The sequence below is a fragment of the Puma concolor genome, chromosome B1 (genome assembly GCF_028749965.1).
Source record: "Puma concolor isolate L17-30 chromosome B1, mPumCon1.1.hap2, whole genome shotgun sequence".
NCBI classification, from domain to species: domain Eukaryota; kingdom Metazoa; phylum Chordata; class Mammalia; order Carnivora; family Felidae; genus Puma; species Puma concolor.
In genome coordinates this window covers 531,445-548,972 of record NC_141670.1, presented here as the reverse complement: position 1 = coordinate 548,972, position 17,528 = coordinate 531,445, and the positions used below count along the sequence as shown (strand labels likewise).

The window sequence follows — 17,528 nt, the reverse complement described above, 5'->3', positions numbered from 1 at the left end:
GACCTCAGAGGATGGGCTTGGCCCCCAGCTGATGATGTCATCCAAAACTGGGTTCTCCTCTTGGTGGATGTCCAGCCAAAGAGAATAGGAAAAGGAGGGTTTTACTTGCAACCAGTAAAGGGGAACCCGGGGATCTTTCCAGAAGCAGCATCCCCCCAACAACAGACCTGGGGAAGCTATAAGCCAAGGGGCACACATACCCGCGGAGAGGCCTGCTCAATGGGGAGTTCAGCGCCGAACTGGGGCAGAAGTCATTCTAAGGCGACTGCGTCCAGGTCAAAGTCAAGAGCCGCTGCTGGGGGGGGATCTGACTACTCCGAGGGGGTTAGATCTAGATCCTGCAGAGATCAGCAAGCTACGTGAGAGGCCAGTTGGCCCTTCTGAATACGGTTAGGTGTCTCCTGGCCTCACGGTGGCTGTTTGTTCTTAGACTTTCACAAGATGCCCAGGGGCCTGAAATGACTTTCGTTGTGTTAGGAAAGCTGTATCTATCTTTTTCCGGGGATCTCCCAACGCTTTCTGCCTACGTGACGGTGGGGGATGGACTGGCCCCCCAGGGCTAACTGGGGGCGGGCGGATTCTCCCCAGCCCCCAAGGGCTGCGCAGTTCTACTTCATGTTCTCTTCCATGGTTGCCCGCCAGCCCCATGAGGTGAACTTTGTGGCCAGGGGGCCTCGAATCCGCAATAGGACGTGCATGTGACCATGGCGGTGCTGGAGGGAAAATGAAAATCAGGCCTGTTTGGAGTTCGCCGCATCCCAGACACTGCCTTTGTGAATGAGAAATTCACCCACAGGTTTATAAAGTAACCCCAATCGCTTTACAGACCAAACAGCCCTCTTTCCTGTGCTCTGCAGGGAAGGCATTCCAGGAGTTTTTGCTGAGCGGCGGTGGAGGTGGGAGAGGGGGCGGGGGTCCAAGCAAACCTCAATCTCCAGAGCTTTGCACTTCAGTGCTGTCTGAGGGTCCACGTTCTGTGTCCTTCTAGAGAGGTGTCCTGTTTATGGGTAAGCCAAAGCATTTCTGAATGAAAAAAAGTAATGTTTTCACACCAAATTAGCCATTCAAATGGTAATTTGAAAACCTCCCCCAAATGTGACCATGGATTTTTTTTTTTTTACTCACTCTGAGGCTACAAGTGTGTTTTCTGAAGGCTCAGAACTCGCTGTGTGATGGGGTCACTCGACTCAATGTGACAGATAAAGAGGGAGACACGCAGGCGGGCAGGTGCCCCCAAGGAGGTGGGTGGCAGCCGGCAGGAGTGAGGAGGTGGAGGGCAGGACCATCAGGGACCTCAGACCAGCTCGCCGTCGGAAGGTTTCAGTCCGGAAGGGTGAGATCCTGTCTCCATTGAAGGAAATGTAATTATTACCAAAGTCTTTGATGCCTGGATTCCGCAGACAAATAACCGTAGGGGGGAGGCGGGTGGGGGGGGGGGGCGTTAGAGAGAGGAAGTCATTTTGTGTTCAGATGGAAATCCTGCCTGGGAACAAGATCCAGGGCCGGGGTCCCCTCTGGCTGGACAGAGTCCTTGTCCTAGACCCTCCGGGACACAAGCCTCTCAGACGCGAAGCCTGTTTCCAAGCTCTGAGAAATAGCTTGTTTAGAGACAAGAACAGAGATTTAGGGAAGGCAATCAGGCCCAGTGGTCTTTCTAGAACAGGAACACAGCAAAGATGAATGTATTAAGGGCTAATAGTCCACCGCTGTCTGGTGCCCCTGCGAAAGCTGTGTTTATTTTCAAATGGGGACTTCCGTGCCACACCCAGATGTTTCTCTTTTATCTCAATAGGTAAACTGGGCCTCTGAGAGGTCAAATATTGTTTTTCACTTCCTTTCCTCATGTGAAAATCAAGAACTCTTGCTAACATGTCTATGTTGTAAAGCCCTGGTTGTACTTTGAGACACGGATCTTCTGCCAACCACGGTCAGTAAACGGTCGTGACAAAAATGACTTCTGGTTTTCCTCCTTCTTGGGCCATGGATCCTGTCACAGAAGAATAATAATAATAAATTATTTTTTTTATTTACTTTTTTCTAATTTTTTTTAATGTCGATTTTTGAGAGAGAGACAGAGCATGAGTAGGGGAGGGGCAGAAAGAGAGAGAGACCCAGAATCCGAAGCAGGCTTCAGGCTCCGAGCTGTCAGCTCAGAGCCCAACACAGGGCTTGAACCCACGAGCCGTGAGATCATGACCTGAGCTGAAGTTGGACGCTTAACCATCTGAGCCACCCAGGTGCCGCATTAGTTTTTTTTATTTTTATTTTTTTAAATTTATTTATTTTGAGAGAAAGAGAGAGAGAGTGGGGGAGGGCCAGAGAGGGGGGAGGGGCTGAGAGAGAGAGATCGGGAGGGAGAATCCCAAGCCAACTCCAAGCTGACACAGCATAGAGCCCGATGTAGGGCTCAAGCCCATAAACCGTGAGACCATGACCTGCGCGGAAATGGAGAGTTGGACACTTAACCAACTTTCACCGTAATTCCTGCCTATTTAAAAACTTTTTTTTCAACGTTTTTTTATTTATTTTTGGGACAGAGAGAGACAGACCATGAACGGGGGAGGGGCAGAGAGAGAGGGAGACACAGAATCGGAAACAGGCTCCAGGCTCCGAGCCATCAGCCCAGAGCCTGACGCGGGACTCGAACTCACGGACCGCAAGATCGTGACCTGGCTGAAGTCGGACGCTTAACCAACTGCGCCACCCAGGCGCCCCAGTTCCTGCCTATTTTAAAATCTGTGGGCACCCAGCGGGCACCCATTTGAAACCGTGGTTTTCGCTGCATTTATCATGTGGAATTACAGGCTCATCTATCTAGCGGGGTCAGCGCTAGGGACGTGTCTGCTCTGAAGATGCCCCTATAACTGGCCTGTCCTTCCCTTCAGGTGGACCTTGATGTGGTTTAACCTCAGGACTGAATTAACTACAAAATGCACCGGGCAAAACGTGCAGAACCAAGAGACAGGGAGACAGACGGAGGGAGAGACAGGGAGGGAAAGACACAGGGAGTGACAGGGAGGGAGAGACAGAGGAAGAGACAGGGAGAGACAGGGAGAGAGAAACAGAGGAAGAGACAGGGAGAGACAAGGAGAGAGAAACAGAGGAAGAGACAGGGAGGGAGAGACACAGGGAGAAAGACAGAGGGAGAGACAGGGAAGGAGAGACAGGGAGAGAGACAGGGAGAGAGAGATAGAGGGAGAGACAAGGAGGGAGAGACAGGGAGAGACGGAGAGGGGAGGCAGGGAGGGAGGGCTGCTGAGGTAGGGTCAGTCACCCACTAGTAAGATGCTCCTGAGTAAGGAGCCCCCTCCTGGAAGGGGTCTGCATGGCCTTGGCCAAGGGCCCACGTGCCACCCGATGTGGGCAGAAGGTGATCGACAGGAGCTCCTGGTTCTGGAAGAAGGAAGGACACACAAGGGCCCAGCTCAAGTCCGCCGTTGGGGGTGGGAAGGGGGCTGGGAACCCCTGGACCCAGGGGGCCCTGAGGTGGGGGTCTGTGCAGGTGCAGGGGCCACGGGGGAGGGATCGGAGCAGGCTGGGGCGGGGGGGGGGTGGCATTATGGTTTAAAACCGCAGCGCCCTGTTAGTCGTGCATCTCAAGTGCCGAGTCGCTGGGCATGATTGCTGAGCTATTACAGATTGGATAATTGCAAAAGTCCCATTACTCTGTGCTTTTCACTATTTACCAATTGTGAACGTGTGTTATTCTTGTAAGAAGAAAAGATACATATTTTTTAAAAAGTATTGAATATTTTCACATGAGTATAGCAAATATATTGCTGTTAAATTGAATGAGAAGGAACAGGCAAATTGTGTAAGAAGACTTTTAAAAATACAGTTTAGGGGCGCCTGGTGGCTCAGTCCGTTTAGCGACTGACTCCTGGTTTCCGTTCAGGTCAGGATCTCATGGTTTGTGGGATCGAGCCCCATGTCGGGCTCTGTGCTGACAGGCAGGGCCTGCCTGAGAGTCTCTCTCTCTCCCTCTCTCTGCCCCTCCCCCCATAAATAAATGAACAAATAACACAGTTATAAAAAGAAGAACAAACCAAAGAAGAGAAGGCAAAGAGGGGAAGGAAAAGGAGAGCGTGGCATCGTGACATGGTCCAGGCTCGAGGGGGTGTGGGCCGTGAGTGTCCCCCACCGCGAACACCTCCCTTCCTGGGACTGTGGGCCCAGGGCTTTCTGAGCCGACCTCCCCCCCGCCACCCGGTCAGTGCTTCACTCCTCTGGGTTTGGAGTTTGCACAGGAGTTTGCACAGAGGCAGCAGTCCTCTGTCGAAGGCTGTAATTGCTGTCCTGCTGTTTTTCTTCTTTAAAAAAATTTTTTTTTACATTTAACATCTTTAAAAAGGGACAGATCCGATGGTGAGTTGGGATTTACTCAAGGGTCAATGAAAGCTAATTATTCCCTCAAGTTCTTTGCTGGAGACCATCGGGTCTACCTGGTTCTCCTGCATAGGGCCTCGTGAGCACAGTGTAGATGGGCGGGTTTCCTGCACTTCCAGTGTGTGTGTGTGTGTGTGTGTGTGTGTGTGTGTGTGTGTGTGTGTGTATGTGTGTGTGTGTGTGTGTGTGTGTGTGTGTGCATGTGTGAGCCGAAATGGGCAGCCGGCCCTGTGTGCTGACACCCTGCCAGTGAGCCGGGCACCCAGCTGCCCCAAGACCGGACACTCCCCCAGCCCTGTCCCAGGGGAGTCCTTACGGAAAGTTAACTGAAGGAGTTCAGGACACAGCACCCCAAAGTTGACGCTTGGGTCTATTGATTACTTTGAGCAGCGGACGATGGAGAACCAGCAGGTGCCTGGAGGGGCTTTCTGTGAATGCTCCCCATCTGCCTGCACACAGACCCCCCCCCGGCCCCCCCCAGCCCCCCCCCAAGGAAGCACTTGGTACCAATCCCGTCCCTGGAGTCTGACCCACTGGGAGGATGGACGCTTGTCACAGGCCCCACCCCACACTGTTACACGTGGCCACACCTCCCAAATGCCCCTCCAAGGGCCCACATCCCCTGCAGTCATTACTCTGCCCGGGAGAAGGGGCAGGGGCCTCAGAACAGCAGTGTTCCCCGTTCAGGAACTCACACACATGATCTCCTGTTGTGTTTGTTTCTTGGGTCCAGTCTGGAACCCAGGAGGGCAGAGGGGGGGACCCTGGAACCCAGGAGGGCACGGGTGGGGGGGCTTCCTCCCCTACAACCCCCCGAGACCCTGAGACCCCCAGGGAACTGGCCAGCCGCAACTCTAACCCCTTCCCCCTAGGCAGTCTGGCCAGCATCTGTGTACTGGCTCAGGAGCAGGCGTTACTGCCCTGGTAGCGACAGTGGGCCGCTCTCCGTCCTCCAGGTGTCATCCCCCCAGCCCTCCCACCCCCTGCGGCCTTCCTGCTGGAGCAACCCCGAGGCCCCTGATGCAGAAGTAGCTTCCCCGGGGTTCCAGTGGCCCAGTGGGGATGGGGATCCGTGGGGACAGGGGTCGGGGGACAGGGGTCCGTGGGGACCAGGGTCCGTGGAGACAGGGGTCAGGGGACGGGGTCCGTGGGGACAGGGGATCCGCGGGGACGGGGGTCCGCGGGGACGGGGGTCCGTGGGGACGGGGGTCCGCGGGGACGGGGGTCCGCGGGGACGGGGGGCGGGCATGGGGTCCAGGGTGTGGGGGTCCACGGGGACAGGCCGTGGGGACAGGTCTGTGGGGACAGGGCTCCGTAGGGACGGGACTCCGCAGGGACGGGGGTCGGGGGTCAATGGGAAGGGGGGGTCCGTGGGGACAGGGGTCCGTGGCGACAGGTCCGTGGGGACGGGGGTTGGGGGTCCACGGGGGACGCCCGTGGCTGAGGCGGTCCCAGCTCCATCTCTGGGTCATCCTCCTCTGGGCTTGGCTGCGGGCCTCAGGGAGACTGTCTGCAGGTTCTCTGCACTAACTGCACCCCAGGCCCGACTTGAAGGTCCCCGAGGTGCCACATGATATCACACCTGTCACTGCTCAGGCCTTACTTACCTGTGAGGGCGGGCCAGGCACAGAGAGGTGACGTGACTCAGCGTCACAGAGGAGCCGCCGGGGAAGCCGTCCCTGGGTCGGCTGCTTGGGCTCGCCTCTGCTATCCTGTCCCTGATAACAGGTTCTTTAAAAATGATGTTTAGGGAGCCCTGTGGGGGCTCTGTCAGTTAAGCATCCGACTCTTGGTTTCTGCTCAGGTCACGATCTCACAGTTCATGAGCTCAAGCCCTGCTAGGGTCTGTGCTGACTGGGCAGAGCCTGCCTGGGTTTCTCTCTCTGTCTCTCTCCTTTCTCCACACCCCTCCTCAAAACAAATAAACATTGAAAAATGCATATTTATGAGTTTCTGTTTCCATATTTCAAGAACGTATAGATATAACTATTTAAACATAGAAAGCCTTTTAAAATGACTGTAATTTAAAAAGGAATAAATACCGCCCTTGTTAACTAAGACACAGGAATGACTCAGACGAGACATCAGATACAAACTGCTTTAAAAAGGAAGGATGGGTGGAGGGTGAGGGTGCTTCGTGGCCTTCTTGCCACTGTCTTGGATGATTGCACTCTTACCACCCCCTCGGGAGAAGTGGGGACTAAAAGGTGCTGGCCTTGGGTCTGGTGACGGCGGAGGGGCACTGGGTGGTTGGCTGACCCTCCAAGGTGGCCCTCAGTCAGGGACCAGCCTGCAGGGAGGGGCTCGGAGGCAGGGTGGGGCTCACTGTTTCTGTGCCTTCACACTTAGTTTCAGGGTGTGAGGGGTGACTGCTGTTCTAACAAAGGCCGTGTCCCCACCCTTGGCACCTCTGTTTAAGAAAGGTTATTCTTGGGGCGCCTGGGTGGCGCAGTCGGTTAAGCGTCCGACTTCAGCCAGGTCACGATCTCGCGGTCCGTGAGTTCGAGCCACGCGTCAGGCTCTGGGCTGATGGCTCAGAGCCTGGAGCCTGTTTCCGATTCTGTGTCTCCCTCTCTCTCTGCCCCTCCCCCGTTCATGCTCTGTCTCTCTCTGTCCCAAAAATAAATAAACGTTGAAAAAAAATTAAAAAAAAAAAAGAAAGGTTATTCTGACATGAGGGCTAACGGTGGAAAGGGGCTCCATCTGGCGACCAGTGTGTGGGGCCCAGTGGGTGGGGTGTGCACCCCAGAGCAGGTGGGGCATGGAGGGACACCACTACGAGGAAGCATCAGGGGCTGGGGGTTCTTCCAGACAGGTTTCATGCTGAAGGCGGGCCTGGCGATTGGACTCACCTGGGGGGCAGTGAGGAGCCTAGTCAGACACAGAGCTGGGGGCTCCCTGAGACTGGGCGACACAGGCCCCACAGGCCGGCGAGTGAGGGTCAGGGCCCTGGAGGAGCCTCCCTGGAGTTTGGTCAAGGGTAGCATTTCTGTCGCCTCACACAGGGCTTGTTAAGTGACCGAGTTCTGACTCAGGTCGCAGAAGCAGGTGTTTTGCCATTTGTGTTGACCCAGAGCTCGCACCTGAGACCCAGAAACTGTGTTCCTGGGGGCTTTACAAGCGAGTGGGAGGTAGAGGAATCATGCTCAGGCTACAGATGGAAATCCAAGGCTCAGAGAGGGTAAGTAACTCTCCCAAAGCCTCACAGCAAATGCATGTCGCATCTCGATGCGTCAGCAAGCCTTCCAGATTCCTCTTTCCTCCTCGGTTTCTTTCCTGTGAGGCGTTCCCATTCCTACCCCACAGCGAGTTGTAGTGCAAATGATGAGATGGCAAAATTTGCCAAGGGATTTTTTAATCTGAGAAACAGAACAGTACCAGAACAGAAAACACATTTCACATGAATATGTACATGACTATTTATAATATATATGGTATACATTATGTTTAATTGCAGGAATGTGAGTCTTTATGTATCACTATGTATGTGTTTGGATGCAGTCGCTGAGGTTATTGTAGGGTTTTTTTATGTGAAAAATAGGAAATAAATTAGAACAAATCAATTATTTGAGTTTGTTGTAAATTCCCTGTCTGTTGCAATGTGTGAACTGTTTATAGTTCACAAAGTAGATTTTTTTTTTTATTTTTTAAATTTTTTAAATGCTTATTTGTATTTGAGAGAGAGAGAGAGCACGAGCAGAGGAGGGGCAGAGAGAGGGGAGACACAGAATCCGAAGGGCTCCAGGCTCTGAGCTGTCAGCACAGAGCCTGATGTGGGGCTTGAACTCATGAACCGTGAGATCATGACCTGAGCCGAGGTCAGACGCTTAACCGACTGAGCTACCCAGGCCCCCCTCACAAAGTAGATTTCTTAAAAAATCAAAAGAGCAAATACTTTTTGAACACCTTGCATACATAATTCATAGCAGATATATAACACACGAGGCCCATACACGGTGTGTGACATATACAAATCTATGGTAACAACTTCTATAACTATATAAACCAAAGTGGAGTCTCCTCACTCTGCCCCCAGGCTTACTCCCCACGCATGACGAGCATGCATTTTGGTGAAACTCTCTCAGGTCTTGTTTTTTCTAAGTAGAGCTAGATTTCTAATCCAGGGCAATGGGCTTCAAATGCTGTGTTCCTTCCATTAAATGAGATAATGTGTATAAAATACAACCGCATGCCTCGTGTGCAGTAAGTACTCAGTAAATAGTAGCTGCAGTTTCCAGCATTATTTCTATCTGTGCTGTTGAGCTGAGAGAATGAGTGGATCGATTCATGAATATTTGGCCCACAGTTTGTTCTTGGCACTGTGCTAGGAATGCACACGTGTGAGGGGTACCTGAGAAGCTCTGGAGAAGGTGTGATGGGTATAGAACGTTGTGTGGCTCTGTACCCACCGTGAAGGATCTGGAGCTCAGGCCGTTGGACACGGCCTCTGTGGCTCCCAGGCCGTGTGAGGAGTGAGTCCCAGACAGGAAACGCAGCTCACCTCCCTGGGGACTGTGGTCTCCAAATCGGGAGGTGGGGGGGGGGGGGGGGAGGCATGCACGCTCTCCTGAGGCAGTTGCTTTAGTTTTCAAGTAATTTTGCTAGAAAGTTCTATGTGGTACCATAGGCCATACTTTCATTTGAAATTAATTTTGCCGGGGTAAAATCTAAGTTGAGCCTTCAGGCAGAGATGGCAGGCTCGACCTTTAATAAGTAAAAAGTGTTTCTCCACTAGTGAATTTTCAGGGGCTCTAGGAGCCAGCAAGGGCAATTCAGGCTGAAGTAGCTTCCTCCGAAGGGCGGTGGGGCTCATGGAAGGTTTTTTAACCAGGTCTTTCTGGACACAGAAACAAATTCTTATGTGTAAGGTTGTCTTTGTGACACCGAATCACGTGCAGTGCACCACGTGTGAAGCTTAATTGCATGAGTTGATTTTATAAAAATCATAAATGAGTGACTAAGTGATGGCAGGTCAGAGGCCTAGAGCACGTGGGGAGTGCTTCTCAGATTCCCAGAGACCAGGGGCACCTGGGGGGCTCAGTCGGTTAGGCGTCAGACTCTCGGTTTGGCTCAGGTCATTGTCTCTTGGTTTTGTGGGTTTGAGCCCCACATTGGGCTCTGTGCTGACAATGTGGAGCCTGCTTGGGGATTCTTTCTCTCTCTCTCTCTCTCTACTCCTCCCTTGCTCACACTGTCTCTGTCTCTCTCAAAAATAGATAAATAAAACTTTTTAAAAAGTATATATAAAAAAGAATTCCAGAACCCTGAAGCCCCAAACAGGCTTCTCTCTGTTCCCGCCTGCATCAGGCACATGCTGGGGCTGCTGCGTTTCACCTCCTCCGGTCCTAGATGTCCTTCCCTGCCGTGCTCTCCTAGAAATGACACGAATGCTGTTTAAAATAAACTGGAATTTAGCATTTTTTATTTAGTAAGTCTGGCCTTCTTTTCCAGACTGTCCTGGATTCGCAGGGGGTTACGGCTTAACTTAGAGTGAAGATTTTCAAAGCAAAGAAATGTGGCTATACCGAGGAAAGGAAGCCCCTGGTCTGAGCACAGGCCCCTCTTGCATGAATAAAAGGATCTGGGTTATTTGTTGAAGTGTTCTGACTTGGTTTTCCACGTTTTGTTTGTAGTGTCCTTGAAAGGACTGTGTTTGGATCCTGGCTTTGTTTTGTAACCTCTGCTTTGTGGTGTTTGACTTTTATCAGTGTTTGTGCTTGGAGTGTGTTTATTTTGACAGGACCCCATGGGACCTGGGGTATAGACTCGCAGTGTGTTCACAGTTCATACCATAAGCATTGCCACATTGTCTATGCATATTGCATTCTTCAGCCTTTCCAGTCCAAAGGCCGAGCTGGTTGGACCTGGCTTGAAGAAGCGTGTGTGTGTGTGTGTGTGTGTGTGTGTGTGTGTGTGTAAAATTTTAACATTCTTAGTCAAGGAAGCAAGAGTTCCTAAATTTAATACCTACTGGTTATTCTGTACTGTTCTGTTGTGTTACATGATTGAAATATTTGCGTGTGGTGGGTCCAGAGATCTTTCGGGGTGGGTGTGGGTAGGTGCGATCTGTGTGTGTGACTATTTATCTCATGATCCTCGAGACTTATGGAGTATGTGAGGATTTCTGGGTTACCAGATGGTCTTGCTTTCCAGGTAGCTGGCTGCTATTTAAAATTTGGCTTATGCTGCCCAGCAACAGGGCCCCTTCAACACTAACCCTAACTCTTACCCAGCCCTAACATTAAACCTAACTCTTACCACAACCCTACACCTAACCCTAACACTAAACCTCACCTCAACCCTAACACTAACCCTTACACAACCCTGACCCTTACCCCAAACTGACCCTGATTTAACCATGACCCTGACCCTAATCCTAACCCTAAACCCTAATTGTTATCCCAACCCTGACCCCAACCCCAACCATAACCCTGGCCCTGACCCTTACCCCAACCCTGACCCCAACCCTAACCCTTACCCCAAACCTGACCCTGACCCTAACCCCAACCCTAATCCTAACCCTTACCCCGACCCTGACCCTAACCCTGATCCTGACCCTAACCACTAACCCTGACCCTAACCCTAACCCTGACCCTACCCTAACCACTAACCCCACAGGGGCCAGCATGCCTGTCTCCAGTGGGTCTGTTCTTAGGGCTCCTGCAGACCTTCCCCAAAGACAGATTCAGACCCTCTTTTCATTTAAAAGAATGCTGCGAATCACTTCTGAAAGAGCCAAAAGATGCCCTTGATTATATTATTATTTTTAGAGTAGTAAAGTTACAAAGCTTAAGATAGTGTTTATGGTTCTGGATTCCTTTTATGAAATATATTTGTAAATTATTCAAGTAATATATGAATGTATATTTAGTGTGAAAACACGCTGGGTAGGAGGGTATGCATATTAACATTTTATTTATTTATTTATTTATTTATTTATTTATTTATTTATTTATTTATTTATTTATTTATTTTTACTTAGGCTCCACACCCAGTGTGGAGCCCAACACAGTGCTTGAACTCATGACCTTGAGATCAAGACCTGAGCTGAGACCAAGAGGCAGTGCTTAACCAACTGAGCCACCTAGGTGCCCCATTAAACTTTTGATAGCTATTAGCAAATAGATCAAACTTGCCTTCTAAAATTTTGTACTGTCACTGCTGCCAGCAGCCCATGAGGGTTTCCCTACACTGTTCCCAACACTACATACGTCTTTATAAATGTTTGTTACACCCACTTTGATGGGTGGGTATCTCTTTAATTAAGTTTTTAATTTTAATTCCAGTATAATTAACATAGTGTTGTTAGTTTCAGGCATATAATATTGAAATTGAATAATTCTGTACATTACTCAGTGCTCATCACGACAGGTGCATGCTTCGTCCGCATCACCTGTCTCCCCATCCCCACCCACCTGCTCTCTGGTGACCTGCGGTGTGTTCTCTGGACTTAAGAGTCTGTTTCTTGGTTTGTCTCTTTTCTTTGTTTTGTTTCTTAAATTCCACATATGAGTGAGATCATAAGGTAACTGTCTTTCTCTGATGACTTATTTAGCATCATACTCTCTAGCTCGTTGACAGCTGGACATCTCAATTTGCACTTCTGTGATTGCAATGGAGTTGAGTATATTTTATTGTTTGACTCTTTCCAGAGACGGGAAATAAAAGTCATTTTGTACTCTGAGATGTGTGAAGTGTCTCTCCGATTTCTGACTTTATGGGAGGGGCAAGGACTCCTCAGCTTCAAATGGGTCCTCTGACTCTCCAGGTTGGGGTCCAGGTGGGGGGTTCTGTCACACTCCTTATGACTGTGACCGTGACCTACCTTAGCTTAGAAAAAGTGTTACTTTTTAGACTGTCAAGATGCCTGTAAAAGTACCTTCAGGTGGTTGTCTGTAACCTGCACCCTGTCTGGCACATCCACACCTCTTGTTTGTCAATAGTCAGGAAACCCTGAAAATCATTTACACATTCTTTTGCCCCAGAACTGCAGCACTGACTAGTCAGGCTTCGTGAACGCGAGGGGCCAGTGTTGACGCAGGTCAGCTGAGGCCCAGAGCGCTGCTCCAAGGCCTGTGCGCGTTCCAAAGTGGCTAGGGGCTGTTTGACTCTGACCAGGCTACTAGACGTCTAGCTGACTCTGCTGCCTTTTTCCGGACCTCTCCCAGCACGGATCCCTCTAAAGCCGCCCCCTCCTGTATCCTCCGGCGCCTGCACACAGCGGTCCGCTTCAGTTGGCTCTCAGACCCGGCTAGCCTGGCCGCGCGCACCTGCGGCCGCGCGCACCTGCCGGAGCCAGAATGGGGTGGGTGCGGGGGCAGGCAGGTCACTTGAGCCGCCGGGTGGGCCTGCGCGCGTTTCGAATCCTGGGCGCGGCCGCGCCCCGGGGCACCTGTGACCCCGGGCTCCTAAGTCGACAGCAGTCGCCCCGGGGCCGAGTCCTCCCGCAGGGGGGTCACTGCAGCGCGCGCGCCGCCTTTCCTTTTGGGGGCGGAAGCCCGGCGGGCAGAGGGCAGTGGGCATGCGCACTGCGCCCGCCCCGCGTCCGGCGGCCGTTGCCTTGGTGACCGCAGGCCGGCCGCCGGGGCCCCGCCCCCGCGCCGCCGCCCGGCGGACCTGGCCGCGCCCCACGGCCGGGGTGAGGGGTCTGACTGGGTTGGGGTTGCGGGGACTAGGGGGTGGGCTCGGGGTGAAGGGGAGGCCCGGAGTGGGGGGTCCTAGGGTAAGGGGGTCAACTCGGGGTGAGGGGTCGGCCCGGGGTGGGAGACGGGGTAGGGGTGAGGAGTGCGGGCTGTGAGGGGGGCCGAGATCAGGGGTGCGGGGAGGGGTGAGGAGGCCAGCCTGGGGTGGGGGACGGTCTGGCCAGGGGTGAGGGGGCCGAGGTGAAGGGGTCCCGGGTTGAGGGAGGACCCGGGTTGAGAAGGGACCGTGAGGGCTGGGGGTAGCCGGGATGAAACAGGGTGGTGAGGGGTCCCCGAAGTAAGAATGTCAACCCGGGGTGGGGGTGGGGGGTCGGGCCAGGGTGGGAGTTAAGCGGGAGCGGTCCCAGATGAGTGGGGGCCAGGAGGAATGACTCCGGGATGAAGCTGGTCGTTTTGGGGGCGCCCGAGGTGAAGACCTCCGGGGGACGTAGGCTGCGAGGGGCGGGGTCTTGCGGAGGGGGCGGGGAGGGGGCGGGACCCTCGCTGGACTGAGGGGGAGCTAGGTCCTGGGGGTCTGAGCCCGCCCCCTCGGCCGGGGTGGGGGCGGTGACCTCCGGTTGGGGGGCTTTAAGGAGGGGTTGGAGGCCGGCGGGGGTAGGCGGGTAGCGGCCTGGTCAGGGGTGGGGTCGCCTGGTTGGGTGCGGGGAGCCCGGTGCCCAGTGGACCTGGGCCTGGCCCGGGGTGGGGGCGGGGGCTCAGGCGGCCCGGGGAGGGACGGGTCCCCGCGGGGTGGGCCGGGCCCCGCCGCCCGGCCCCGCCCTGCCCCACTCGCCGCGTCCCGGTCGTGCAGGAGCCGCAGCCCGAACGTCCGCGCGCTGCGGGCCGGCCGACGAGGGGCGCGCGTCGACGCACGCACCGCGGAGCCGCCTCGGAGCATGTGGAAGCTGAGCCGGAGCCGGGTGCTGCTGGACGAGCCCCCCGAAGACGAGGACGGCCTGCAAGGGGGGCCGCCGCCCGCCGCCGCCTCCGCGGCCTCCGCGCAGGTAGGGGAGGAGGCGGGGCGGGGGGGGGGGGAGCGGCGCGCGCGCGAGGCCGGAGCCGTGCGGAGGGAGAGGCGTGCGGCCCGTGCGGATCCGGGGCTCGTCCGGGGGCCCCGGTGCTGTGGTGCTCGCCGCCCGCCCACTCCCACCCCAGGGCAACACCCGGGCGGGAGGGCGCGGGGCGCGCACACCCCGGAGCACCTCGGTCCCGGCGCGCTGGCCTTCCTGCAGAGTGGAGGCTGCCGTCGCCGCGCTGGGCGGTGGGGGGCGGTGGGGGCCTGCCCCGGGGTCGCGGCGAAGTGGGTATTTCCTTCTCTTCAACCTTTGCCTGCCTGGAGGAAGAGGGCAGGTGTCCTTCATGCAGAAGATCGAAAGCCGCTGGCCTTACGAGTTCGGAGATATGCTTGGAATGTTTAGAATTTTTTAATTAAAAGGATCCCAGGTGGGGCCTGTGTGTGTGACACATGTGTTCCCCTCCCCCCCTTTCCAGTGCATAGTTCTCTTCCTTGTCTCATGAAATTTAGGTCAGAAATTCAGCTTTTTTTTTTGTTTTAATGACGTAGTCCTAAAATTTCTTTTTTTTTTTTTTTTTTTGTTAAATGTTTGGAAACGCCTGCTGCTGTTAAAGCTGTTGTGGAAGTTCACGACGATCTGTATCTGTCTTCTGAGGACCTGGGAACGTTCTCGGGACTGTGTCTTCCTGGCCTGCGACCTGAAGGGGCTCGTGCCGGCGGCTGCTGGTGTCGGGTGCCCGCCCCCGCCCGCAGGAGAGGGTCTCATGCAGCACCTGGCTCGCTTCCTAGTTAGCTGCTCTCGCATCATTTACTTTCTGGTCATGGAGCGCCCGCGCTCCGTCTGACTTTTTTCATTTCAAACTTTTACGGTTGCTCTAAGCAGCAACCCTCCTGAACATAACGATGAGAATTTGCATGTTGCTTTAAGTGGCAGCAGAATTAGTTTATACTGGAAATAATTATTGCTGTATCGTTCTTTCTGGAGGAACTCAAAAACTTTAAGCTGACCTTGCTATGTTCTCTGCTCCCATTCCTCTTAATCGTAAAAGCCCTTTTCTTTCTTCTTGCAGCATTGTCACCTTAGCTAACAGTGTATTTTTTTTTCTATTTTAGTCAACTTTATTCTTTAGGTACCCAGCAAAATTGAGTGGAAAAGACAGAGCTGGCATATACTCCCTGTCTCCACACACGCTCAGCCCTCCCCCACTCTCCGGTCCCTTTTGTTACAGTCAGTATCCAGCGCTGACGCCTGCGTGATCTGGTGATCTCGGAGTCCATGCTGTGCATTGGAGTTCACTCTGGCTGGGGTGCGTCCCATGGATTTTGACGAATGTAACATGAAATGCATCCGCCATTAGAGTACCGTGCACACTACCCTGAAAACCTCCCTGGTCTACTTATTCATCCCTCCCTTACAACCGCTGATCTTTTCTGTTGTGTCCGTGGCTTTGTCTTTTCCAGAATGTCATACAGTTAGAATCCTCCAGGACGGAGCCTTTTCACACTGGCTTCTCTTATGTAGCCATATGTGTTCAAGGCTCCTCCGTGTCTCTTCGTGGCTTGGGAGCACATTTCTTTTTAGCCCTAGGTGATTTTCGTTGTGTGCTTGTATCGTTTGTCTCTACCTACTGAAGGGTGCGCTGGTCACTTCCAACTTCGGGCGGTTATGAATAAAGATGCTTTGCTATAAATACCTTGGTGCATATTTTTGTGTGGACATAGAGTTTTACTTGGTTAAATACTGAAGAGTGGGATTGCTGTGTCGTAGGGTAAGACATTGTCCAGTTTTGTAAGAAACCACCAAACTGTCCTCCAGAGTGGCTGTGACACCCTGCGTCACCTACAGCGGGAGAGGGACAGCTTCCGTTGCTCCGCGTCCTCGTTCGCCAGCACTTGGTGTGCTCAGTGCTCTGGGTTTGGGCTGTCCTCACAGGTGTGGGTGGCATCTCCTTGTCTGAATTTGCGTTTCCCTGATGACGCAGGGTGTGGTGCGTCTTGTCACGTGCCTTTGTCTGCCGTACATCTTTGGTGAGGTGTCCGGTCTTCTGCCCCATTTCTTCACTGGGTTACTTGTTTCTTACTGTCGGTGTGGAAGAGTTCTTTGTGTATTTTGGATAATGGTCCTTTATCAGAGATGTCTTTCTCCAATATTTTCTCCTAGTCTGTGGTTTGTCGTCCTCTCTGGCCAATGTCTTTCACAGAGCAGAAAGTTTTTATTTTATTTCATTGTGTTTAGAAGTTTTTGGTTTTAATGTAGTCCAGGTTGTCAGTTATTTTTTTCATGGATTGTGTCTTTCATGTAGCATCTCAGAAGTCACGGCCACACCCAGAGTCACCTGGGTTTTGTCCCGTGTCCTCTTCTAGGGGGTGAGAGGTGACTGGGCTGTTGTGTTACTTTATCAAGTGTATGTGTGGTTTGATGCGTGGAAACTCTTTGCTCTAGAAGACAGAGCCGTGTTTACTCGTGATGGGTTAGTCCCGCTCCACAGTTAGTTCCTGCAGGAGGGTTTGTCCCAAAGCCAGCTCTTCTTAGAATGAAATGTGAAAATTGAAGGCCAGTCTACTGTAGAACTTCTGCCTCCAAACATGGGAATTCCCAGGCAGGAGGGACTGGGGGATCGTGGCGGGGGGGGGGGGGTGGGGGGGGGGGACGGAGGGCCCGTTGGTGGCCTGGGGTTGGTGGCGCGGGCCGGGGATTGTGGACGGGGCTTCTCCGAGCAGGAAGCTGGTGCAAGCTCTTCCCGGCTGCTGGGTGGCAGAGTGCGAGCTAGGAGTGCTGGCCTCACTCTAGAAGGTGTTAGCATTCCTCTCTGGAAAATCAGGTCATGCGGCTATAATCCGCGTTTTGTGTAAAAAGAAAACAATAGCTTAATGTTAAGTTTTAATAAGTTTGAGATTTGAGGCCTTCAAAATCAGTACTTGGAGTCGAGTAAAGCCTGTTAGTTTTTACACCGTAGAAAAAAACTTGGAGCAGCTCTTTGCGCCTTGGCCTTTATTGTCCTGAACACAGGCTGTTTTGCATTAGAATACAGTTAAGGTTTATAAAGCGAGTTCTTCAGTGCAGTCATTTAATAAGGAGAACCGAGTTTCTTTTTTTAATAATGTATTTTTTTTAACTTACATCCAAGTTAGTTAGCATATAGTGCAATAATGATTTCAGGAGTAGAATCCAGTGAGTCTCCCCTGCATATAACACCCAGTGCTCATCCCAGCAAGAAGGAGAGACAAGCTTTGATGAGTCTAATGTTTATTTTTAAAAGCCTGCTCTGCATATAGGGAGAGATTTCTGCATATTCCATGTTAGCTCTTCTTCCCACCTTCCCATAGGAAGTATCGTCACTTTTTTTTTGTATAGCTATCCATGAGAAATATTTATGCACACACACAAACACATTTCCTACTGTAAACATCTTTCTGCATCTTGAATTGTTCCCTCAGTAATGTGT

The 17,528-nt window shown here is 52.7% G+C and overlaps 1 protein-coding gene and 1 long non-coding RNA gene across 2 annotated transcripts in view; both read left to right on the top strand.

The window, feature by feature from the left end:
- Positions 1-12,924: 12,924 nt before the first annotated feature.
- TDRP (testis development related protein) overlaps positions 12,925-17,528 on the top strand; it is a 40,588-nt gene continuing 35,984 nt past the window's right edge. The window contains exons 1-2 of the mRNA XM_086703038.1: positions 12,925-13,024; positions 13,879-14,071. Of these exons, the coding sequence (XP_086559164.1) occupies positions 13,964-14,071 (108 nt within the window). The 5' untranslated portion in view covers positions 12,925-13,024; positions 13,879-13,963. The remainder of the gene's footprint in view (positions 13,025-13,878; positions 14,072-17,528) is intronic.
- On the top strand, positions 14,080-15,773 carry LOC147581412 (uncharacterized). The gene is made up of 2 exons (XR_015249888.1): positions 14,080-14,510; positions 14,697-15,773. It is a non-coding gene; the product is annotated as an uncharacterized LOC147581412 (long non-coding RNA).